At 40.7% G+C, this 25,766-nt stretch overlaps 1 protein-coding gene across 1 annotated transcript in view; it reads left to right on the top strand.

Moving 5' to 3' along the window:
* CFAP61 (cilia and flagella associated protein 61) overlaps positions 1–25,766 on the top strand; it is a 389,757-nt gene that overhangs the window by 83,472 nt on the left and 280,519 nt on the right. The window contains exon 9 of the mRNA XM_006163629.2: positions 21,421–21,515. Coding sequence (XP_006163691.1) covers positions 21,421–21,515 — 95 coding nt within the window. The remainder of the gene's footprint in view (positions 1–21,420; positions 21,516–25,766) is intronic.

The raw sequence follows: 25,766 nt of genomic DNA, 5'->3' as shown, positions 1-25,766 counted from the left end.
GAAAGAAGAACGGCTACAGGACTATCCACTCTCCTCATAAGGATCTGGGGGATCAGGATTCAGTTCTCGGTGATGCCAAGTCAGGAGGATGAGGGACAATTTGGAAACATTAATCATCCACCAAATGTGCAAGACAGTAATATCTAGCTTATGAAAAAGATAAAAATAACTGAAAGACCATGAATAGGATTAGAATCTGATAACCGATAGGGGTGGGCTTTAGTTTCTCAGAATTTCTGTCTACATTTACCCCCATTGTGATCAGAGACACTCCAAGTAAGATATTCTTGTTTATAAAATAAGTGCAGTCGCATTAAACTTGACCTGATTATTATGTAAGTGTACTAAAAACAGTTAATAGACCATATAGATCTTTTAAAATGCACTTCGCAGGAACTTTTGTAAGCCTTTCAAGGCTCGGAAGCTGGACCATGACACCGGATTTTATTTCATTTACTCAAGGTCAAATATCAGGCTGGGAACTCCTGTAAGCCAGGCACCAGGCTAGTTTTCTGAGGAGGAGGCTTTGTGAACATTAGCTTTATAATGTCAATCTTATTCACTTAAAACTGTCTGGTCATATTCAATTATATGCACATAATTTTCAAATATGACAGATATGGTATTCCAATTACAGTCTTGGTCATAACCAGTTTTGTCCTGTTACGAGGACAGATTTTTACTAAATCTATGCAAATAACTACAGTGTCATGAAAATGAGAAAACTCAGTAAGAGTTTATGATTTCTAGAGAGACAGACTGGGAGAAAAGTTAAATGTTTCATTTTATTAGTATAATATATTATACTATAATATATTAAATTATTATAAGTTATAAATAGTTTAAGAGATGAGACCAGCAGTTGGTGTAATGGCTATGTTGCTAGACTCCCATGTGGTTGACCGTGGTTTGAGTCCCAGTGGCTTAAACTCACACCAGATGCATGTGCATGCATGCCCAAGATCCTGAGAGGAGAATGGAGGAGAAGGGATTGTGGCATGGCTATGCCCCCTGGGGGGGTGATTTCTCACTTTCTGTCTCTCTGTCTTTCTGGTGAGTGCATGTGCCTGATAGCAAAAACCTCTTTCAAAAGAATGAATGAATGAATGAATGAATAAATAAATAAACTAGTTTAAGAGAAAAAAGAGGGCTAGTAGGTGGTATGGAAGTTAGGGCGGCTAGATCCCACATGGTGACTAGATCCCACATAGCTGACTCTGTTTGAGTCCTAAACCCTGGGGCTTGAAAATTACACTGGGCATGTGTGTGTATATGCCCAAAATCCTAAGAGGAGAATGGAGAAGAGATTGTAGCATGGCCATTCCCGGGTGTGGAATATATGTGTGTGTTTGTGTGTGTGTGTGAATTCTCATCACTCCGTTCTGCTTCTCTCCTGTGAGTGTACATATAGCAAAAATAAAAAAAAAAAGGGGGGGGGAGTTGGGGGAAAAATATAAGTTCCTTAAATCAAGGAGCAATATTTAAACAAGAGGCATAATCATCCTGCATTGGCTCGTGTAATTCTTGTGGTCCTAGGTCTTAGGTTAAGTTTCATGAACCTTTCTGCTTCCCAGAGAGTTCTAGAATTTTTTTACTCAGTCTGGTGGTATGTCGATCTCAAAGCCATTTATGCTATCTACCAAAAGCTGGTATACCTACGGCATAGTCCCCATGAGTCTCAGAGGCAATTCATTTTTAATTAATTTAAAAAGAATTTTTTTTATTCATGATAGAAAATACACACATATGCACGAGAGAGAGAGAGAGAGAGAGAGTGAGAGAGATAACTCTGCGGGGGTCTCACCCCACAGTGGTCCTATTTCCATTGCGCTGTAGCTTGTCAGAATCTAAGGCACATGAACACATGCCTGGCATGTTTTCAGGCTGATGTGGGGCTCCGAACCCTCAGTCGACAATGTGGCCCTCAGCCCTACATCTCAGCTTCTACCGTCTGTGCAGCCAGGTTTGGCTAGAGAAAATACCTTTGGTTTAAGACAAACATTCTGGCTTGTAGCCAATTGTAAGAGTTTTCAGGAAGACTTCAGAGTAAAATAATAACTATCCAGGGATGACCAAAGACTTAAATGGTGTGGCTAATGACCTGATGGGAATTCATTATAGAAATAGCATAATCAGTGAGAAAATCTGGTTGTTTCTATGGCATATGTTTTAAATAAAAACTAGAATCATGACTAGTAATATTGTGCTGTTGCCTAATACCAGGCAAAACAATATCAACAGATATGGACAGCAAGGGCATTGACAAATTTAAGGAGCTTTATACATTTCCTAAAGTATTCATATTAATAATGTTTTCCCATAGTGATGTTGGCTAAGGAAGGTTAAGTATCTCTTTTTTGGACAATGTTTTTCATGCGATTTAACATACCTATTTAAATTTTGATATCTCTTTTCACGAGATGAAAAAATAAATCCTTTGAGATTTTCCTGAGTTCCCTTGGGAAGTCAGGAGTTTATGGGAGCTGGACTTGAACTCCCAGGTGCTAAGAGTCATCAGTCTTCTCCCAAACAGGAAACTCCTTGAGACGGGGGTTCTGTGGCAGCTGTATTTTCAAAATTTTACTTTAAATGTATTTATTTGCATTCATTCACTGTACATCATTACAGTATTCAAAATGAGATTTTCCATCCAGAATACACTGTGTCTTGGCTCAATCAAGGATATTATCATACGTCTTATCATCAAGAAATAATTTTCCATTTCTTGTTTCTTATATATTTTGCTTCTCCCACCCCCTTGGTTCCCTACTCTCACTGTCTGCCATTTCCCACCCTCCTCCCACACTCTTTGGTATTTACAGTTGCTTTTCATGCCTTTTTTCCCTCCACAATTTATTGATTTGCAAAAAATCTTAATTTATCTAAATACTTTCAATAGCAAGTGGACCTGATATATACATATCGATGAACACGAGAGAGAGGGGTGCACCTCTGTGAGAGTCTCGTCCCATTGCCCTGTAGCGTGTCAGAATCTCAGACACATGAACACATGCCTGGCGTGTTTTTAGGCTGACCTGGGGATCTGAACCCACAGTTGACCATATGGCCCTCAGCACTGCAGCTCAGCTGACTTCAGGCATAAACCTCAGTGAGTAGAATAAACATACTATAAAGTAGCACCTAGCTGCAGCTGTATAGCTTACCACAGTCATTAAATAGGTGATTTTTTTGGACTTTTCTGGGGTTGTAGATTTTTTTTTTTTGAGAGGTTTTTTCGCTATAGGGCATGCGCGTTCACCAGACAGACAGAGAGAGAAGACATAAAGACAGAAAGCACGAAATCACCCCCCAGCGGGGATGGCCACACCTCAATCCCTGTTCCTCCATTCTCCTCTCAGGATCTTGGGTATGCACGCAAACGCTCCCGGCGTGAGTTTAAGCCACCTGGTCCGGGACCCAAACCACGGTCGAGTATGTGGGAGTCCAGTGACATATACCCATTATGCCAACTGCTGGTCCTTAAATAGGTAATTTTTACATGCATTTTTAAATTTCAAGAGAAAGTTTCAGTTTTAATAGATAAAATTCAACAACTATTAAGAAAAATTTGCTTAAGACTTAAAACCAGGAAAAAGATCAGGATTCAGTTTTAAAGAAGGTAGGTGAACTTATCAACAGTTCAAGAGAAGACAGAAATCCCTAAATCTGGAAAACAAAGCATAGAAGAAAATCAGTAATGTTTTAGTCAAAAGTCATAAAATTCTATTTTACCAGTTCAGTCTCATGTAATTAATCTCTCTTCTGCTGAATTTACAACATTGCTGTAGTCTGATCTTTCCATTTACGTTCTAAAGTTAACATTCGACATTATCATTGATCTTTCCAGACTTGTCCCTACCATTAAGTTGGCCATTCTCATGGTTGTCTTTTGTACTCTTATTTCTGTGTGTCTGACTTTAGATTTCCTGGTATAGCACTCCCTTTAGAACTTCTTGGAGAGCTTGTCTGGCGTTGGTAAATACTTCCAGGTTTTGTTTCTCTGAGAATGTTTTTATCTTTTCATATGAAGGATAATCTATAGTATTCCTGGCTGAATTTTTTTTTTTTGAGAGGTTTTTGCTATATTTTTTTTTCTCGCCAGAAAGACAGAGAGAGACAGAGAGACAGAAAGTGAGAAATCACCCCCCAGGGGGATGGCCACACCGCAATCCCCTCCTCTCCATTCTCCTGCCGGGATCTTGGGCATGCATGCTCACACGCCTGGCGTGAGTTTAAGCCACCGAGTCTAGGAATAGAACCGTGGTCGACTACATGGGAGTCCAGTGACATAGCCATTACGTCAACTGCTGGTCCTGAAATTGTTTTTCACTTAACACTTTGAATATATTTTCCCATCCTTTCCTTACTTGCATTGTTTCCGACAAGAGGTTCAACATTAGCCTGATGGGATATCCCTTAAAAGTAGCTTGACATTTCTCTTGCCAATTTTACTATCAGGTCTCTGTCTGTGGTTCTGGTCAATCTGGCTATGATGTGCCTTGGAGAAGATATTCTTAATTCTATGTGTGATGTTTTGTAGTTTTTGGATCTGGATTTTGAATGCCATTCTAGGTTTGGAAAGTTTTCTTCCAGGATTTTATGGAACAGGTTTTCAATGCCCTTATTAGTTTCTTCACCTTCTGGGATACTTTTTTTTTTTTTTTTTGAGAGGTTTTTTTTTTGTCATGGGGCATGTGTACTCGCCAGACAGACAGAGACAGACAGAGAGACAGAAAGCGAGAAATCCCCCCCCCCCCGGGGGGGATGGTCATGCCTCAATCCCTTCTCCTCCATTCTCTTCTCAGGATCCTGGGCATGCACACACATGCGCCCGGCTTGAGTTTAAGCCACCGGGTCCGGGATGCGAACCGCAGTCGACTACATGGGAGTCCAGCGACATAGCCATTATGCTAACTGCTGGTTCCCACCTTCTGGGATACTGATTGTCCAATGTTTGGGCATTTAATGGTATCTAGTATTACTCATATATTATCCTCATTTTTGGGGGGTTATTTTCTCAGTCTTTTTGGTGAATTTTTCTAGGTCAGAGGTTCTGTCTTCTATATCTGAGATTTGATCTTCTGCATGATCTAATTTGTTTTTAATACTTTAGAGGGAAGTTTTGGTTTCTTGTATTACAGCCTTCATCTCTAACAGTTCCTTTTGATTCTTACTTATGGTGTGCATTTCTTCCTTCAGATTGTGCAAGAACTTCCTCACCTCCTGGAGCTCATTGTCTCTTTTCTCCTGCATCTTCTGGAAAACGTTCTCTCTCTTTTCTTGCATCTCTGTTAGTTTTGTCACTATGAATATTCTAAATTGTTTATCTGATATGTCCATGAGTTCCACGTATTTTTGTCTTAATTTTTGGAGATAAATCTGAGCGTCCAGAGGCATGTAGGAGGAGGCGGTATGCAATTTCTGTGCAGTACCGTTTTTCTCCCTTTGTACAGCAGATTCCGAGGGAATTGAGGATTACTCTGACCCTGAAAACATTCAAATATTTGGCTACTGTGTACCTAGACCTGTCTAGAAACTCTGTGTGTGGAGGCTGAGGAGAAAAGGTAAAAGAAAAAGGAAAAAGAAAGTAAAACAAAGAAAAAAAGAAGACAAAAACAGTAAAAAGAGAAAAGAAAAAGTGTTTTGTTTTTGTTTTTTAAAGCAAAAAATGAAAACTGAGCTGCGTGCAAGCGCTCCATGCGACAGGGACTACTGGGAACTCAAATGTAGATGCTTGTGATAGACCTGTCCTATGTGGGAGGGGGAAAAGGTGAGGATTATCAAGATAAAAGAGTCAGAGGGCAAAGAAGAAGTTTAGAAATTAGGGGAAAAAATTAGAGAGGAAGAGAAAGACAGAATACAGAGGGTGCTGGTACCTGGCTAGATCTTGGGGTCAGGAGGGTGAAATCTGGGCAGAAAATCTTAGTCCTAGTCCCTGAATGCGGCTGCCCCAGCAGCTGTATTTTGAAGAGGCTCCTCTTAAGTTAAAACAATGATTCTTTCTGTGGCTGCCAATTATCCAATGTTTTTAAGTTTAAAACAATGGTCAAAACACTTCAGTGGGCTATTAATCCTTCACACTTAAAGCTATGAATATTCTACTCATTATTGCTTTGTCTATATCTCATATGGTTTTATCATGTAATAGTCATATTCCCATACTTTTTGTTATTTTATGAATTATCTGATTGTGATTTTAATTTACTCTTTCATCTAAAACTTATCTAGGGAAATTATTTGATTTCCAATTGGTGTGACTATTGTGTTTTTCCTCTTGTCTTTAATTAAAAAAATAAAAATTTCCAGAGAGTATACATTCTCGTTAGAGAGACAGCAGGAGAGAAACAGAGAGTGGAAAAGTACCCCCCAATGGGGCATGGTCACACCACAATTCCTTCTCCTCCATTTATTCATCCTGTCATGCACAGATGTGTGGTGTGATTTTTCCAACTCAGGCTGGGATTTGAACCATGGTCGGCCATGTAGGATCTGGCTTCCCTTAACCATTAGGCTATAGGGCTGACCCGTGCTTATCTTTATTCATTTATTTTCAAAAAAATTTTAGAGGGACCAACAGTTAGCGTAATGGCTATGTCGCTGGACTCCCACATAGTTGACAGCAGTTCGAGTCCCGGACCCGGTGGCTTAAACTCACACCAGGTGTGTGTGTGTGTACATGCCCAAGATTCTGAGAGGAGAATGGAGGAGAAGGGATTGCAGTGTGGCCATGCCCCCTGGGGGGGTTATTTTTCGCTTTCTGTCTCTCTGTCTCTGTCTGTCTGTCTGGCGAGCGCACATGCCCTACAGCAAAAAAAAAGGAAAAAGAAAAATTTAGAGAGATTTTTGCTATAGGGAGCGTGCACTTGCTAGAGAGACAGATAGAGACAGAGAGAGAGGGAAAGTGAGAAATCATCCCCCAGGGAACATGGCCACACTACAATCCCTCTTCCTCCATTCTCCTCTGGAGATTTTGGGCATGGACGCATACACACCTGGCAAGTTTCAACCTGCTGGATCCAGAATTTGAACTGTGGTCGAGTGTGTATGTGGGAGTCCGGCACCTTAACCACTATGCCACGTGCTGGCCTCCATGCTTGTCTTTAATTTCAAAAATTTTGCATGGTGGCTAGAAAATACAACCTGTGTAATTTCTACTTTTGATTTAAATTGAGATCTTTTATTATAGCCTAGCATAGGATCCATATTTGTACATGACCATGGACTGTTGAAACTGCATTCTCTGTTCAAATTTTAAATAGAACCATTAAATACAACTTACTACTAATATTCAAGTCTCTGTTTTTATTATTTTTGGCATGGTCAACTTATTCTGAGAAAGTAAAATTTCCTAGTTCACTGTGGCCTTGTCCATTTCTCCTTGCATTTGTAAAACTTTAGTTTTCTATGGTTAGATAGTTTGGTTTTTGGTGCATGCAGTTCATAACAATGGGGTTGTCATTATGGTTTTTTTTTTTTTTTTTTCCAGTCAATGTAAAGTAACTGTCTTTCTGGGACCAGCAGATGGCAGAATGGTTATGTCACTGGACTTTCACATAGTTGACCATGGTTCAAGTCTGGGACCCAGCAGCTTAAAACTCACACCGTGTGTGTGTGTGTGTGTGTGTGTGTCTGAAATCTCGAGAGGAGACTGGAGGAGAAGGATTGTGGTGTGGCCATCCCCACAAGAGGATGATTTTTTGCTTTCTATTTCTCTGTCTTTGTCTCTCTAGAGAGTACCCATGCCCTATAACAAAAATCTCTAAAAAACAATAATAATAACTATCTTTTGCCTTATGTAATATGTTTAGCTTTGAATTATATTTAGTCTGATATTTCTTTTCTTTTTATTTGGAGAGGTGTTTGCTGTAGGGTGCGTGCGCTTGCCAGAGAGACAGAGAGAGGCAGAGAGACAGAAAATGAGAAATCACCCCCCAGGGGAGATGGCCACACTGCAGTCTCTTCTCTTCCATTCTCCTCTCGGGATCTTGGGCACACACACACATGCACCCATCATGAGTTTAAGTCCCTGTGTTCAGGACTTGAACCACACTCGACTACACGGGAGTCCAGCTATTGCTGGTCCCTTGATCTGATATTTCTATTCCTCGGCCAAAAGTTTGCCACAAGAAATTATATACTGAAGTATTTTAAGCAATGTTCTCCAAGTCTTAGGCATGGACAATTTTGACATGGGACAATGAAGAATGAATCCTAAACAACTTTACTTAAGTCTCCTGCCCTATATTGTTTTGCCTTTCATAATTAGATCGACCATCCACATTTTATTTATTTTTGCGTGTGATATAGGAATCAAATTTAATTTTAAAAAGTAGGCTTATCAATTGACCAAGTACCATGTATTAGAAAGAGCATTCTTTACCCCATTGCAGTGCCATTTTTGTCATAAATTAAGTGTCCATATAAGTTTATATCTATTTTTTTTTTTTTGCTATAGGGCGCATACACTCACCAGACAGACAGAGAGAGACAGAGAGACAGAAAGCGAGAAGTCACCCCCTAGGGGTGATTTCTCCTCTCAGGGTCTTGGGCACGCACGCACACGTGCCCGGCGTGTTTTAAGACACAGGTCTGGGACGTGAATAGCGGTTGGCTACATGGGAGTCCAACAACATAGCCATTACGCTAACTGCTGGTCCTGGTTTATATCTATTTTGGAATGATCTTTTCTGTATGTCAGCACTGTACTGTCTTAATTACCATAGTCTTATGATGAATCTCTATACTGGTAGAGTAAATCTTTCTCCCTTTTAAAAATAAAAAAATTGCCAGAGGGCACATGTGCTTGAGGGAGAGAGAGAAAGAGAGAGAGAGAGAAAATGAGAAATGAGAGCGTATCCTCATGGGGAATGGTCATACCATAATTCCTTCTCCATTTCTCGCTCCTGTTGGGATTCCTCCATTTCTCTCTGCTGTTGAGATTTTGCACCCGATGTGTTTCTCAAGTTACCAGGTCCAGTAGTTGAACCATGCAGTTGGTCATGTGGGATCCAGCCACCTTAACCACCATGCCACAGCTGGCCCACCACCCTGTTTTTTTTAAGATTGTCTTTATTATTCTTAGTTATCTGATTCTTTACATAAACTTTAGAGTCAGATAAACAAAACAAAACAAAACAAAACTTTTGGGATCTTACATGGAGTCACTCTAAATTTATTGATCAGTTTATAAGGAACTGATATCTTTGCAATATATTGTGACTTCTAATTTCTGAATGCGGTATATCCCTTAATTTATTTATCATGAAGGATAATGAAATTTCTTAACTTCATTCCAGAATGCTTTGTAGTTCTTGTATAGAAGCTTTGGACATCTATGTTAGATATATTTCATGTTGATGTTTTTACACTTCTATAGATACTTTTTAAACTTTTTTTTAACTGCTAGAATAAATGGATGCTTGCCAGAGAAAGACAGAGAAGGAGAAAGTACTCTCCAGTGGGGTGTGGTCACTGCAATCCCTTCTCCATTTCTCCATCCTGTCAAGATCTGGGGCATGTATACACATGCACTCAATGTGTTTTTCAAGCCATCAGGGTCAGGATTCTAATCATGGTTGGCCTGTGGGATCTGGCTCCCTTAACCACTAGGGTACAGGTCATAGGTCATACTACAATCCCTTCTCTTCTATTTCTCCATCCTATTGTGATTTTGGGTATGTACACGTTTGCACTTAGCATGTTTTTTAAGCTGCCAGGGCTGGGACTTGAACTGTGGTTGACCACATGGGATCTAGCTCCTTTAACCATTAGGCTACAAGGCTGGTCCTATTCTCTTGTATTTTAAGATGGATTCTTTTTTTTTTTTTTGAGATATTTTTGCAATAGGGTGTATATACCTGTTTGAGAGAGAGAGGGACAGAGAGACAGAAGGCAAAATATCACCCCCCGGGGGTGCAGTCCCTTCACCTCTATTCTCCTCTTGGGATCTTGGGCACGCACACACACACACACACGTGGCACGAATTTTAAGCCATGGGGTCCAGTACTTCAACTGTGGTCAATTATGTGGGAGTCCAGTGATGTAAACATTACTTCATCTGCTAGTCCCAAGATAGATTCTTAACTTATTGATTTTTAGCTTATCTTTTTTTTTTTTTTGAGAGATTTTCACTGTAGGGCGCGTGCGCTCGCCAGACAGAGAGAGAGAGACATAGAGACAGAAAGCGAGAAATCACCCCCCAGGGGGGATGGTCACGCCGCAATCCCTTCTTCTCCATTCTCCTCTCGGGATCTTGGGCACGCATGCACACGCGCCCGGCGTGAGTTTTTTAAGCCACCGGGTCCGGGACACGAACCGCAGTCGACTACGTGGGAGTCCAGCGACATAGCCATTACGCTAACTGCTGGTTCCCTAGCTTATCTTTTTAATACAAGAATACTTCAGAAAGTATATGAAAGAATTAAATTTTTAAATTAAATTTTTGCACTTATTTTGACGCAAAATTTTGAAATCCACATGTAGTTTTCTCATAATAGGCATTCTACATGAACTTTTTGAAGACTCTTCATAAGTATTTAAACTATAGACATCCCTGTATGCTTGTATTTAGCTGCAACCAGCAAGTCTTACTAGATAATATACCCATTATCAATAAATTTGAAATAGCATTTTATTTATTTTTTGACACATTTATTATTTAAAAGAATATTTTCAGTGCCAGCAGGCGGTGTGGTGGTGAAAGCGCTGAATTCCTACGTGACCAACCATGGTTACAGTCCTGGATCCCATGGCTTAAAAATCACACTGGGTGCATGTGCCTGCATGCCCAAAATCTTTTTTTTTTTAATTTTTATTTTTTTATTATTATTTTTATTTTTTTATTATCATCATCATAATCTTCTTTATATTACATTGGATTACATATAACTTTACAGTGTATTACATTGTTTTTTCAAAAGGGAATGCCATGCATGTCCGTCAGTACAGAGACATTAATCTCCCCACTTCAACATTCAATATCTTTTCTGTTTTCCCCAATCATTATTTTTATTATTCTAATTGTTTTTATAAAACAGTCAATTGCTATTTCTCGTTTTGCTTGTAAAAATACTTTGCCCATCATGAAATACTTCTCAGACCAATCCAGTTGAGAATACTATACATGTCATCATCAACAGTTAATAAGCCCTATCTGTTTCTCACTAACGTCCTGTCTCTCTATTGTTCACTTGCTATCTTTCTCTATCCTCTTCTCTTCACTTACCCCATTCCACACTGTCCTATTCTCATTAAGTACCTTCACTGTTTTTATGTCCTCCGAATTTTTGCTCTCTATTATAGAGTGCGGATAGTCGGTATATATTGAGTGGATACATACAATATCTTTCTTTCATAGCCTGGCTTACTTCACTCAGCAATAGATCCTCCATATCTGACCATTTTCTATCAAATTCCAGGGTCTTGTTATTTTTTATGGCTGAGTAGTATGCATGCCCAAAATCTTGAGAGGAGAATGGAGGACAAAGGATCGCAGGATGGCCATCCCCCCCAGGGGGTTATTTTTCACTTTCCCTTTCTCTGTCTCTCTCTGGCAAGCACACATGCTCTATGACAAAAAGCCTAAGGGGAAAAAAAGAATATTTTCTATCCCCAAATATATGGGAATTTTTTTTAAAGAATTACTTATTTAATTTTGCTTATTGTTATTCTTTAGTTTGACCAGAGACAGAGACCACCAGAGAAAGAGAAAGAGAGAGAGAGAGAGAGAGAGAGAGAGAGAGAGATTGTGTGAGAAAGCAAGCTGCATTGTCTGGGACTTGAACCATACCTGGCCATGTGGGAGTCCAGTGCCCCAACCATCATGCCACCTACTTGCCCATATGGGAATGTTTCTGTTTCTTCTTTTTTTTATTGTGATAACAATAGTTAACATGAGACTTCCATCTTGACAAATTTTTAATTGTACATTAACATTTGAAAATAGTGTATTTTTAACTATAGGTGTAATGTTGTACAGTAGCTCTTTAGAACTTACTTATCACGCATAACTAAAATTTTATACCTATTTAATAGAAACTCCCCATTTTTGCCTCTGGCAACCATCAGTTTATTTTCTGCTTCTGTGATTTTGAATATTTTAGAGCCCTTGTATAAGTAGAACCATGAATTATTTATTTATTCTGTGATTATCTTGTTTTGCTTAGCAGAATGTCTTCAAGTTTCATCCATGTTGTTGCGTATTGTAAAATTTTTTTTCTTATGGCTGAAGAATATTTCCTCATGTGTGTATGTGTGACATCTTCTTTCATTCAGAATATCCAGTTTTCTTATTATTAGGTTTTCTTTTCTTTGCAGTGCAGATAGCTTGTTCTGTGTGGCTTTGATTCTTTGAACTTCACTGAGCATATGGCTAATTTTTGTAAATGTTTCTTGAGTCTATGAAAAGAATATGCATCTCACAGTTTGTAGGTACAGTGTTGTGTGTGAACCAGTCATATTTGGTTATTATATCAAATGTTTTATCAAATATCTTATCAAATATTTTATCCATAATGATTTCCTCACCTGTTTGAGCTATTTCTGAGAGTCATGTTAAATTCTCCAGCTTTATGAATTCACTGATTTCTACTCTGAGATTTTTTTTTCATACTAGGTGCATATTTTTTGAACTGTTGTATATTCTTTGAAATTTTTTTTATTAATTATCAAGTGCTCAGGACCAGCAGTTGGCATAATGGCTATGTCGCTGGACTCCCATGTAGTCAACCATGTTTTGAGTCCCGGACCTGGTGGCTTAAATTTATGTCGGGTACATGTGTGTGTGTGCCCAAGATCCCGAGGAGAATGGAGGAGAAGGAATTGTGGTGTGGCCATCCCTGGGGGGTGATTTCTCACTTTTTGTCTGTCTGTCTCTATCTTTCCGGTGAGCACACGTGCCCTGTAACAAAAACCTTTCCAAATAATAATAATAATAATTATCAAGTGCTCTTTTTTTTAAATCTAGTAGTACTTTTTACCTTAAAGTCTGCTTTTTCTGATTTTAATGTGGCTACAACAGCTTTCTTTGATTTATGCTTGCCATGCCTTTTTCCTCCTTTTTTTCAACTCTTTCTGTTTCTTTGTATTTTAGATATGTCTCTCATAAATAGCATAGCATTTGGTGGGTGTTTTTAAATTAGCATGGTAATTGTCTTTTAGTTACAGTATTTATTCCATATCATTTAAAGTTCTTATGAGTTTTTATCTATCTTATTTTTCTGCTTGTCCTTTATATTTCTGTTTTATTCGTGGTACTATTTATTTGTGTTGTTTGCTTGTCAACCTCACTAATAATATGTCAACTTAATTGGTATTTTCAAAGAACCAGCTTCTGAATTTGGTTGATTCTCTTTATTATATTTTGCAGCTGCCTCAGTAATTTATTGCCACAGTAATACTGCTCGCAATCACAAAACTACACGGCATACCACAATAGGCATACATTGCCCATGCACTTGAGGTCTGTAGGCCGCTCTGCTGATCTTGGCTGGGCATCTCACATGTCTTGCAGTTGGCTAGCTGGGTTAGGCTGGCCTTGGCTCTGCTACATGTCCTTCTTCTTAAGCAGGTTGGACTGGGTATGTCCTTACGGTAATAGCAGAGGTGCAAGAGAGAAAATAAAAAAGTATGAGACCTTTTGAAATCTAGGCATGTCACTCACGTGTCCAAAGCGGGTCACATGGCTGAGCCCAGAATCAGAATGTGAGGCTGCTGCGTGGTACAAGGTCTAAACACAAGGGAAGTAAAGAATTAGCATCGTCACTACAAGCCACGTTCACACACACTCACACACACACACACACACAAAGGTGCTGATCATTTTTGTCACAGCCTTCTGACTCAGGGTGACACAAACTCAAATTTAGCACTCGTGTCCTGATTTGTGATAAAATAAGAATGAAAAATGGTATATTTTTTCCTGGAGGAGGCCAAAACCTCTAGTCCCATTGTGAGAGAGTGATCTGAGAATTACCAGTGTGTTGAGCTTAAGTTCATCAGATTGTATTGCTGGAAGTCTGCCCTGTGTCCCAGGTAGGAGGAATTTCATTGAAAAACATGAAAAACTGCTCTTTGCCTGCCAGTTGTGCAGCCTGCCTAGTATCTGTCTTTGTATATTGTGGTCTTTATGATCAGCCTCTTGCCGTACATTCAGTAATTCAGCAAAAACTGAGTGCATCCTATATACACACTTTAGGAGTTTAGTACATGGTGAGTATACTGCCATTCAGTGGCAAGATAAACATGAAAGACAAACATATTTACAATAAAGTCATTGTTTAGGAGGACAGAAAATTGTGTTGGGACCATAGCAAAATGACACCTAAGTCATCTTGGGAGCATCAGCATGGACTGCATTGAAGAGAAAGCCTTTGAGTCAAAACTTCAAAAACAAATTGGAGCTTTCTAGTGAAAAAAAAAAAAAAGAAAAAAAAAAGATTTTCCTGGCACAGGGAACAAAATGTGAAAAAGAAACTATTAGCGAACTTATTGGGGGAATATACAAGTTCATTGTTGCCAGAGCATCAGATGAGGGTGTGGTGGGAGACAAAGCAGGATGAGAGCGTGAGGCCAGGCAATCAGGGCCCTGCATGCCTTGCAAGAGCATTTAGATGCCGTTCTATTACAGCTGTCCCTGTGGTGATGAATCATGGAAAGCTGCAATTAGGTTACACAATCAGCTTCTGGTTCATAGGAAGACTTTACATAGGTTACTTTGGTGTCCAGGAAAGAGATGAGGAGAGCATGAACCAGAATAGTGACCATAGGATGGGCCAGGATGGACTTCGTATTTTATCACATATGGGGAAAGGAGGTTATAGAAAAGGGAAATATCAAAGATATTTTCAGAAACTGAGTGAATGGTGGAATGATTTCTTTTTCTTTCTTTTCTTTTCTTTTTTTTTTTTTTTTTGAGGGAGAGAATTTTGCTATAGGGTGTGTACACTCACTGGAAAGATGAGAGAGAAAGAGAGAGAAAGAGAGTGAGAAATCACCCCTCAGGAGGGATGGCCATGCCACAGTCCTTTCTCCCCCATTCTCCTCTCAGGTTTTGGGCATGTACGCACATGCACCCAGCATGAGTTTTAAGCTGCTGGGTTTGGGATTCGAACTGCGGTCGACTATGTGGGAGTCCAGCGACATAACCATTATGCCATCTGCTGGTCCTGGAACCATTTCTTGAGATGAAATGAGTAAGAGCAAATGGATCATTTGATAGAGCTACCGAAATGATGATAATGATTTCTGATTTTGACAGGTGGAGTTTGATCTTTCTGTCAATAGTAGGGATTTGAATGAATACACTACTTATAGTCAGCCACAGGTACCTTTGGAGATAGACTAAAAAATTACCTCTCTAAGATGTCCTTAGTGTAATTTCTGGAAGCTGTACATATTACATTAATTTTAGGAAAAAGTTTTTGTAAGTGTGGTTAAGAATTTTGACATGAGGTGATTATCTGAGTGAGAGGTCTGGAATGTTTTCACAAGCATCCTATGAAGGAAAAGGACATGAAGATTATTTAGGCAGAAGAGGAGGGAAGAGGCTATGTCTTCATGAGAGCAGAGATTATGGCCACAGTCAAGGAATACAGAGCTTCTAGAAATTGGAGGAAGCAAGGAATAGATTCTTTTCTGGAGCGAGCATGGTCGAGCTGACGCTGTGATCTTAACTGAGGACTCTAATTTCTAGCTTCTTGCCCACAGAACTGTGAAGGAATAAATTTGTGTTGTTCTGAGCCACTAAGTGAGTAGTAATTTGTTAGAACAGCCATAAGAAACTAAGACAACTACTAAGAAGACCAATGTGTAGGAGACCAACCAAGGAAGAAAAACATGTCAAGAAATGAGGATTTCTTCACTTTCAACAAAACTCCTTGAAAGAGTTGTCTGTGTTCATTGTTTCCATTGTCTTTTATTGTCTCAAGGCCACATTTATCATTCAGGTCTTAGATTAACTGTCAGGGACTTCATTGACCACCTGACCTAAAGCAGTTCCCAAGGTCTGACTTTCTGTATTTCCTCTCATGTAAATTAATATTTTCTTGTTTACTTACTAACTTGCTTTAGCAGTGCAAAGTCCTCTTCTATCTTGTTCATAGCTGAACATTTGTTAGACAATGATGTTCTGGGTGCTAAGGATATTTAGATTGTTTCCATTATTTTGTTATTGCAAACAGAGCTGCAGTAAACATCTTTGTGCATGTCTCCTTGGGCTTCTTGCAAGAGTTTCTGTAGACCGTTTTCCCTGAGTTGTTCTTACTGGCCTTGGAGATGCTCCTATTGCCACCAGACGTGGCCATACCACAGGTCTTCCTTCTGAACCTTTTCTCCTTCCCCAGTGTTCTTTTGCTTATTTAAAATGTTTTTAAAATTAATTTTACTATGCATATTTTAAGGTATACAACACGATGTTATAAGGTACATATTTGATAAAATTACTATAGTCAAACAAATTTACCTTTGACTAATTTGATGGATGTGAAAGAAGATGATGTTTTAATTTTCATTTTCTAAATACTGTGAAGGTTGAATACTTTTTATGTGTTTGTTCGTCACTTTCATTTCCTGTCCATTTGTTTCCTTCGCTTATTGGGTTGTTTCTCTTTTCCTGAAATTCAGTCATTGGTGGATTATATATGCTGCAATTATTTTCTCTATGTATTTCCATTTTTTTTTAATGTAGGATTTTGGTCTGTCCTGATCCTTCTGCCTTATCCTCCTGTGAAGCTGGAATTATAGGCACATGCCACCTCACTTGGCTTTAGGTTGAAACTGGAATTGAACCCAGGCCTCCCATGTGGACCTGGCCTGTGGAGTGCGGGTTCTTAGCAGTGTATGTCACCATGCCTGGGCTTTTTTTTTTCTTAGGTTATTTTTCACAGGAATTTTAAATGTTGGTGTGGTCAAATATGTCAGATTTTTTTCTTTTATGATTTTTACTTCCTGTGTTTTTAAAGAAGAGTTACAGTAATTTTAAAATGAGCTTTAAAAAAAAACTTTAGGCTACCTCTAAGTCTATCTGTAAATAGTTTTTGTGTATGGTATGAAACAGAGGCCAACGTTTATTTTTTCTCATATAGGTAGCCAATACTAATATTATTATTATTATTATTTTAGTATTATTATTTTTTTTCCTCTAGCAATTTGAAATATCATGGTTTTCTGTATGTCAACACTTCACAAGTATCTGGCTCTATTTTTGGATTATATTCCATTTTATCCCACCCCAGTATCCACTGTCTTAATAACTATGGCCTTATAATATGTGTTACTGTTCCGTAGAGGTTAGCTGTTAGTGTGGTAATTAGGATGGTTGGATTCCACATGGCTAACTGTGCAGTTCGAGTTCTGAACCCAGCGTCTTGAAAAACATGCCAGACACGTGTGCATGTGTGCCCCAAATCCCAAGACAAGAATGGAAAGAAGGAATTGCAGCATTGGTCATCTTCCATCTTCCCCAGGAGGTACTTTCTCACATTCTCTCTCTATCTGGTGAGTGCACTCACCTTATAGCAGAATTTAAAAACAAAAACAAAATAAAAAATTCAGTAGTAATATTTAGCCTACGCTTTGTTCCTCTTTATGAAAATTTTGTTTACTAACTACTCCTCCACACTTACTTTTTAGAATTAGTTTATTTCATTACACACAAAAAATTATTGGATATTTTCTTTTACTTTTATTTTTTGGAGAGATTTTTTGCCATAGGGTGTGTGCATTCACTGGAGAGACAGAGAGATGGGAAGCGAGAAATCACCCCCAGGGCGGATGGCCATGCTGCAATCCCTTCTCCTTCATTCTTCTCTTGGGATCTTGGGTATGCATGCACATGCACCCCATGTGAGTTTGGACTCCAAACATGTTTGATTATGTGGGAGTCCAACAACGTAACCATTGCACCATCTGCTGGTCCCAAATTATGGGAATTTTTGATGGATATTTAAGGTAAATGTAAAAAATACAAGATTATATTATTGTTTATTCCTAAGCCTTTAAAATGTGTTATTTTATAGTCACTATGTATTCTTCTTCTTCTTCTCCTCCTCCTTCTTCTTCTATGTTTTTTTGTCAGAGAGCACGTGTGCTCACCAAAGAGAGACAGAGAGAAAGGGAGAGGGTGAAAGCACCTTTCGCTGGTCATGCATTATCCTCTTTCTCCATCCTGTCAGGACCCAGGGCATACATGCATATGCACCTGGTATGTCTCTCACACTACTGGGGCAGGACTAAAGCCTTGTCAGCCATGTGGGATCCATCTTTCTTAACCTCTAGGCTATGGGCTGACCCTCCCTATATGTTATTCTTATTAGACAAAGAGGAGGGTAGATTCAAAGTCTTTGGGACCTAACATCTATACTACTGAAGAGCCCTCTTTAAGCAAAAGAATGCAAAATTCTGAATGCTCTGCATTGGGAGGGGTCAGTGCGAAGAGGTACCTGAACCTGTAGCTTTGTTAGTGGCATGGTAAACACACTTAGGATAAGTAGTCTCACTAAGAAAGTCCTGGCAAGAAAGTCCCACTAGAATAAACCAATAGTTCATGTCTTCTAAGCTACTTAGCTGGTGTAAGCCATAAAACAACAATTAAATTTGAGCCTCAGTCATGTTTTGAGTTGTGTGTTACATAATACCACTGCTTCGACTTTTCTGGGATAGCATCTCACATTTGAGGATCTCAGAGCACATTGTGAACATTATCTAATTAAACCTCACAAACCCCCAGAGACTCTGGAAAGGGAGATATAACATCACCTCACCCAGCTCTGAAATGCAGCCACCTCTGGGGAAGAGCGAGGCAGCTGCTTAATAGTCATCGGCAACACCTCATGACAGTTTAGCCAAGACAATTAGGCATTGTAGTTGGTAATTGTCTCATGATCATTAGACCATCACCAAGATTATTAGTTCATTGCAAATCCAATCCATTCTTTAAGATTTATTACTTCTTAGAAATGTTGTTCCGATTATAAAAATAAGTATACACACAGTGAAGGTCTACTTTTCTTTTTGTTGTGTTTTCTTTGTAACTTTCAAATTCAAAACTTAAAATAGGAAAGAACTTAAGAATGAGAAGTTATTGATGTAAGTGATTTTATTTTTTTTTAATTCAAAAGTTTGCTGCTGAGCAAAACTAATTAAGGACTGTTTGAGTCACAATAGTGGCAGAATTTGAGAGGTGTCTTAACTGGACAGGGATATTAGGAAAACTTTTGGCTGCTGAAAGTGTTTTTATTGGGTTCTGTTGTTTGTAACTAAACACTAGCGGATAGATTGATCATCGTATCAACGTATATTATTTTAGTACATTTTCTGCTGCTACAACAGTACCACAGACTGGGTAATTTATAAAGAGCAGAAGTTTACTTGGCACATGGTTGTGGAGGCTGTGAAGTCCAAGAGCGTGGAGTCCATATTTGGTGAGGGTCTTCTGCTGTCATAACATTGTGGAAGGGCAAGAGGGTACATGAGACAGAGAGGGAGTAGGAGCCAAGCTTTTGTTTTATCAAGAGCCTGTTCTCACAACAGCTAACCCTCTTCCATGATAAAATGGCAGTTATATTCACGACAACAGAGCCCTCATGACCTAATACTGTTACAATGGAGATTAAATTTCCAACACATGGAATCTGGGAGACACACTCAAGCCATAGCATATATTCATTTAATTGGTTGTTACATGGATACAGATGTTACGTAGAAATTAACCAAGCGATATCCTTTTTCCATATATGTGTTGCATCTCAATAGCAAAATGAATTAACTTTAAAAGCTAAATGCTGCTGTCATCCTTACGTGGAATCCAGAAACCCAATAAAAGCTATCTGGAAAATTTTACAGATTCAGGACATACTCAGGAACTCAATATGTAATATGTTTTGTTTTCCTTGAAGCATCTTCCTTCAGAAGAGGCATTCTAAGCCCATGTTCATCTCTTCTTAGGCCATGTTGTCTTTGGGCAAAAAGAGCTACTGTTACGCTAGGATGTGATTCTCTGTCCACTGTACCTTCAACATTGTGTAACCTCCAACTGCTCTCTCACCTCCCCAGACATAATTTTACTACTAGTACTTCATCCACTCACACTTTGCTGGAAGTAGGTATAAGGCATTAGTGATCCTGTAATTCGGGGCTGAGAGGTACCTGTGGGGACTGTTGCCGTGGCTGGTGCTAGAGCAACACAGTGAGAGAGGAGGGAGCAGAGAGGATCTGGGGCTGCCTGTGGTCCTGCCCTACAGTGTGATGTGCTGGTTAAAAACAAAAAGGCAGAGCAGTGGGCTATGCCAGCAGCCGCTGTCTCTGGAGCCTCCAGTGGGCCCGCATCCCTCCTGCATCTGTAGTGGCACTTCCAAGGAGGGGCAGCTGCTTAGCAGAGCACCCTGGACTGCTCTGAGCTAAAGGCCAAAGTTTGAGAGCAGATGTCATGGAGAAAATCCGCCAGCAGAGCAGGCACTTAGTGAGGCAGAAAGGAGAGCAGGCCTTCCTGCAGCGATGTCCTCTCCCAACCCCCTCTTCAGGCCTGGATATCTTCATGAAAGAGTGGGAGAGGATAGAAAATAAAGGAAGGAGGATGGAAAATGAAAAGAACAGGAAGTGGGAAGAAAAGAGCTTAGACAAATGGGAAATATTTTTTCTATGTCATTTTAAATGAATGCTAAATTTTATTGTTGTCATTGTTATTACCTGATTATTGACTTTCCAGGACATATTAAAATAATAAGGCTTGAGGCCAGCAGCATGGTGGTTAAGGTGCTGGACTCCCACATGGCTGACCATGGTTTGAATCCTGGATTGGGTGGCTTGCTTTCTTAATTTTCCTTTCTCTTGCTCTCTGTTTCTCTGATGAATTAAAAAATAATAATGATAGTAATAAATCAAATAAATTATTCTTTAAAAGAATAAGGCTCAGTTTCAGAAAAGTGGACCTTGTGGCCACTGGTGGATCCAAAGTTCACAGTATTCTCAAACAGAGAAAGCAGCCCCCACGCTATTCCTCTGCGTTTGGGCTGCACTAATGTTGTCTTTTTCAGCTTCTGTCTTAAAGTCATGTAAAAGTCTGCCATTTAGGAAGTTGATAATCAGTTATTTACAAACTTCAAAAGGGGGGACAGTCCTATTAAAGGACCGACAGAGGTCGAGACCACCCCCATGCCAGGCCCAAGCCCATTGCAGAATCTTTCATCTCAACTCTCCTAGGAAGGCCGGTAGCATCTTATCACCATCATGAAATGAGAGTGCAGAGAGCCCAGGAAAGAACTTTCTCAGGATCCTTTGTTCAGGGTCAGAGTGGGGTGGGTCTCCAAAACCCTGCTCTTCCCACCTCTGGAATCCAAGTCCTAAGACACGCCATATACTTTAAATGGAGTTCTGCAGATATTTATCATCTCCTTTCTACCCTTGTTCCGCTCTTTCTCTCAAAGATGCTGAGCTCCGGAGTAACAGCCAGGGTTCCCAGAAAATAATCGAGGCGCTGCTACAGGAATCTGCCTCCCCAGAGGCCATGGAAAACATCCAGGTAAGGGAGACTGTCCCCTTCATGACAGAGATGCCCAGATGGGCCTGGGGGCTCTGCCAGTGCCAGGATCGTTACCAAGAAGTTCTAGCCTCAGATGCAGGAAAGGCCTCTGGATCACTAGAGCTGGGAGCGCAGGCCAGCGGAAGCGAACTCCTACGTGTTTGTAACAAATCACAGCCTCCTGGTCTGCTCTAGAATGCAAGTCAGAACAGAATTTCAGCCCTTCCCTCCCTTCCTCCCTATCCGTTCCCTGGTTTTAGAAGACAGAGGCAGTAGGGCATCCAGACTGTCTGAAATGACTTCCTCAGATGAGGCAGCATTTTTCTTCCTGCCCTGATCGAGCCCTACAAGCTATAAAGTGACCTGCTGGGCTCCATGGAGAGTTGCCCTGGCTAGCTGCTGGGCTCTGCTGCCCCTGCCTGGCCTCAGAGGGACCCCACCCCTGCACTCCCTGGTGGCCAGCGTGATGCTAGCAGAATGCTCTGTGCTGTTCTTCTGCCCTAAACTAGAGGGGGTTTAAACCCACACTAGGAAGCCTAGAATCAGCCATATTATAGATGAGATGGGGTTTGGTGGACAAGCCCAGGAATTCACCTGTCATCCCATCCCTGCCCACCACTGAGCAGTAACGGGGTCACAGCAACGTAAATGTGCCTTTATGTTATGGGTTCTATAAGGCCTTAGCGCACCTCCCTTGTGGCCTCAGGAACATGGCTACTCATGCTCTTTCCTTTTCAGAAGACCTCACCAAGGAGGTATGGTAGGGGTAGGAGAAACACACCCTCCCAGTTTGTGCATTGCCCACCTGTGGCTACATCGGCAGTGCATGGCCAAGTGACCCCTTCAGCTTCTGGTTTCCTGACTGCTCCATCCAGAGCCTGCCCTCTCCCAGGGTGGAGCAGACGTGGGCCCAGTGCCTCCTGGCCCGCTCCCTCCTCTTCTTTCTCCTTTCCTATCTTGCACAAACCAGTGTCCCCTTTGCCCCTCAACTATATGAAGAAAATCTTGGGATGTTCAGGGAGAATTCAGAAAGTTTATGGAAAATGGAATTGAAGTATGAGTTGATCTGAGCCAGCCAATGGCATGGGGATTAAGTTGGCTGGATTCCACATGGCCAACGATACAGTTCTAGTCTCAGGCCTGCTGGCTTGATAAACATGCCGAGCATGCATGCATGTTTGCATGCCTAAAATCCCAAGAGGAGATGGAGAAGAAAGGATTGCAGCATGGCTAACCCCAGGGGCTAGTTCTCACTTCTCCACTCTGGCGAGCACATGTGCCCTATCGCAAAACTAAAAAAAAGAAAAAAGAATGAGTTGATCTTAGTGTACAAAAATGTGAAATCCATAGTTTTTAAAAATGATATGCATTTTCCATGAACCTCTGAAGACCTCTTATAAAGGAGGGAGGAGGACCTGATTCTGGGCATTAGGCTGCCTTCATTGTTCTCTCTGATTTTCTTGCTGTATTTATGAAATATTCTGATTCCCCAAACCACAAAAGGACCCAACTTGTACCCAGCTGGGTGACACATTTTAATTTCATTTATTGAGATATATTCTCTGGTCAGAGATCAGGTGCTTACAGTGACCAGGCGCTCTGTGAGAGGCAGATCTGAGACTGACCTGGTCTCAGCCTTCAAAGGGGTCACAGTGTGGTGGGAAGAGGAGAGTTCCCCAATGAAGTTATGTGGGAAAGCGGATGCAAATCCCTCAGAAGAATGGACCAAGGGGAGACCTGAACCTTTTGAAGAAGACAGGTATATGGCATTGTATGGATTAGACTTAGACTAAGAGAAATGAAACTGGTGAGTGGAATTCAAACAAACAAATGAACAAACAAACAAGAACAGGACTTCTGCTTCTGGCTAAGATGGAGTGATTTACTTCCCTGATTGAACCAACCAAAAAGTAACTGATGCATGAAATAGCATTCTTCAAGATACTGATCACAGAGCCAGCAGGTGGCATGGTGGTTAAAGTGCTGACTCCCACATGGTTGACTGCAGTTCGAATCCCAGACCCATTGGCTTGAAACTCACACTGGGCATGTGTGCCCAAAACCCCAGGAGGAGTAGGTATTCTAGTGTGGCTATCTCCCCTAGGGAGTGATTTCTCACTTTCCCCTCTCATTGTCTGTCTCTGTCTCTCTTCGGCAAGCACATGCATCCTATGTCAAAAACCTAAACAGATGCATTCCTTGGCAAAAACCCAAAAAAAAAAAAAAAAGTTGCTCACCATTGTCACAAAGAATAGCAATACCTGAGAAATGAGAAATAAGCCAAGGGCCTTTAATTACTACCTTGAGAAAATTTCCAGGCCACAGCTCAGAGCAAGAGAAACCAGAGGGCTTTTTGTGTTGAAGAGAGAGCTCTGTAAGTCCATGGAGACTAAAGCCAGTGAAGGTTGCAGGACAGTGTACCAGGAGAGGAGAACTGTACAGACAGATACCACTGATCAGCAGAGGATCACTTGTGTATTCAGCTGAGTAGTGATCAGAGCATGCATGCAAAGAGCTCATTAAAGTCAGACTGAGAAAGAGCCTCCAAAAAGGAGTAGAGTTAATAGTGCCCACAGGCTGTGAATGGTGTCTGTCCCCCCTTCAGCTTCTGGTTTCCTGACTGCTCCATCCAGAGCCTGCCCTCTCCCAGGGTGGAGCAGACGTGGGCCCAGTGCCTCCTGGCCCGCTCCCTCCTCTTCTTTCTCCTTTCCTATCTTGCACAAACCAGTGTCCCCTTTGCCCCTCAACTATATGAAGAAAATCTTGGGATGTTCAGGGAGAATTCAGAAAGTTTATGGAAAATGGAATTGAAGTATGAGTTGATCTGAGCCAGCCAATGGCATGGGGATTAAGTTGGCTGGATTCCACATGGCCAACGATACAGTTCTAGTCTCAGGCCTGCTGGCTTGAGAAACATGCCGAGCATGCATGCATGTTTGCATGCCTAAAATCCCAAGAGGAGATGGAGAAGAAAGGATTGCAGCATGGCTAACCCCAGGGGCTAGTTCTCACTTCTCCACTCTGGCGAGCACATGTGCCCTATCGCAAAACTAAAAAAAAGAAAAAAGAATGAGTTGATCTTAGTGTACAAAAATGTGAAATCCATAGTTTTTAAAAATGATATGCATTTTCCATGAACCTCTGAAGACCTCTTATAAAGGAGGGAGGAGGACCTGATTCTGGGCATTAGGCTGCCTTCATTGTTCTCTCTGATTTTCTTGCTGTATTTATGAAATATTCTGATTCCCCAAACCACAAAAGGACCCAACTTGTACCCAGCTGGGTGACACATTTTAATTTCATTTATTGAGATATATTCTCTGGTCAGAGATCAGGTGCTTACAGTGACCAGGCGCTCTGTGAGAGGCAGATCTGAGACTGACCTGGTCTCAGCCTTCAAAGGGGTCACAGTGTGGTGGGAAGAGGAGAGTTCCCCAATGAAGTTATGTGGGAAAGCGGATGCAAATCCCTCAGAAGAATGGACCAAGGGGAGACCTGAACCTTTTGAAGTGAACAGGTATATGGCATTGTATGGATTAGACTTAGACTAAGAGAAATGAAACTGGTGAGTGGAATTCAAACAAACAAATGAACAAACAAACAAGAACAGGACTTCTGCTTCTGGCTAAGATGGAGTGATTTACTTCCCTGATTGAACCAACCAAAAAGTAACTGATGCATGAAATAGCATTCTTCAAGATACTGATCACAGAGCCAGCAGGTGGCATGGTGGTTAAAGTGCTGACTCCCACATGGTTGACTGCAGTTCGAATCCCAGACCCATTGGCTTGAAACTCACACTGGGCATGTGTGCCCAAAACCCCAGGAGGAGTAGGTATTCTAGTGTGGCTATCTCCCCTAGGGAGTGATTTCTCACTTTCCCCTCTCATTGTCTGTCTCTGTCTCTCTTCGGCAAGCACATGCATCCTATGTCAAAAACCTAAAGAAAAAAAAAAAAGTTGCTCACCATTGTCACAAAGAATAGCAATACCTGAGAAATGAGAAATAAGCCAAGGGCCTTTAATTACTACCTTGAGAAAATTTCCAGGCCACAGCTCAGAGCAAGAGAAACCAGAGGGCTTTTTGTGTTGAAGAGAGAGCTCTGTAAGTCCATGGAGACTAAAGCCAGTGAAGGTTGCAGGACAGTGTACCAGGAGAGTAGAACTGTACAGACAGATACCACTGATCAGCAGAGGATCACTTGTGTATTCAGCTGAGTAGTGATCAGAGCATGCATGCAAAGAGCTCATT

The sequence above is a fragment of the Tupaia chinensis genome, unplaced genomic scaffold (assembly GCF_000334495.1).
Source record: "Tupaia chinensis unplaced genomic scaffold, TupChi_1.0 Scaffold142716_1, whole genome shotgun sequence".
Taxonomy (NCBI): Eukaryota; Metazoa; Chordata; class Mammalia; order Scandentia; family Tupaiidae; genus Tupaia; species Tupaia belangeri.
Note: the sequence above shows the minus strand (reverse complement) of the source record. Positions and strands in the feature narration are given on the sequence as shown.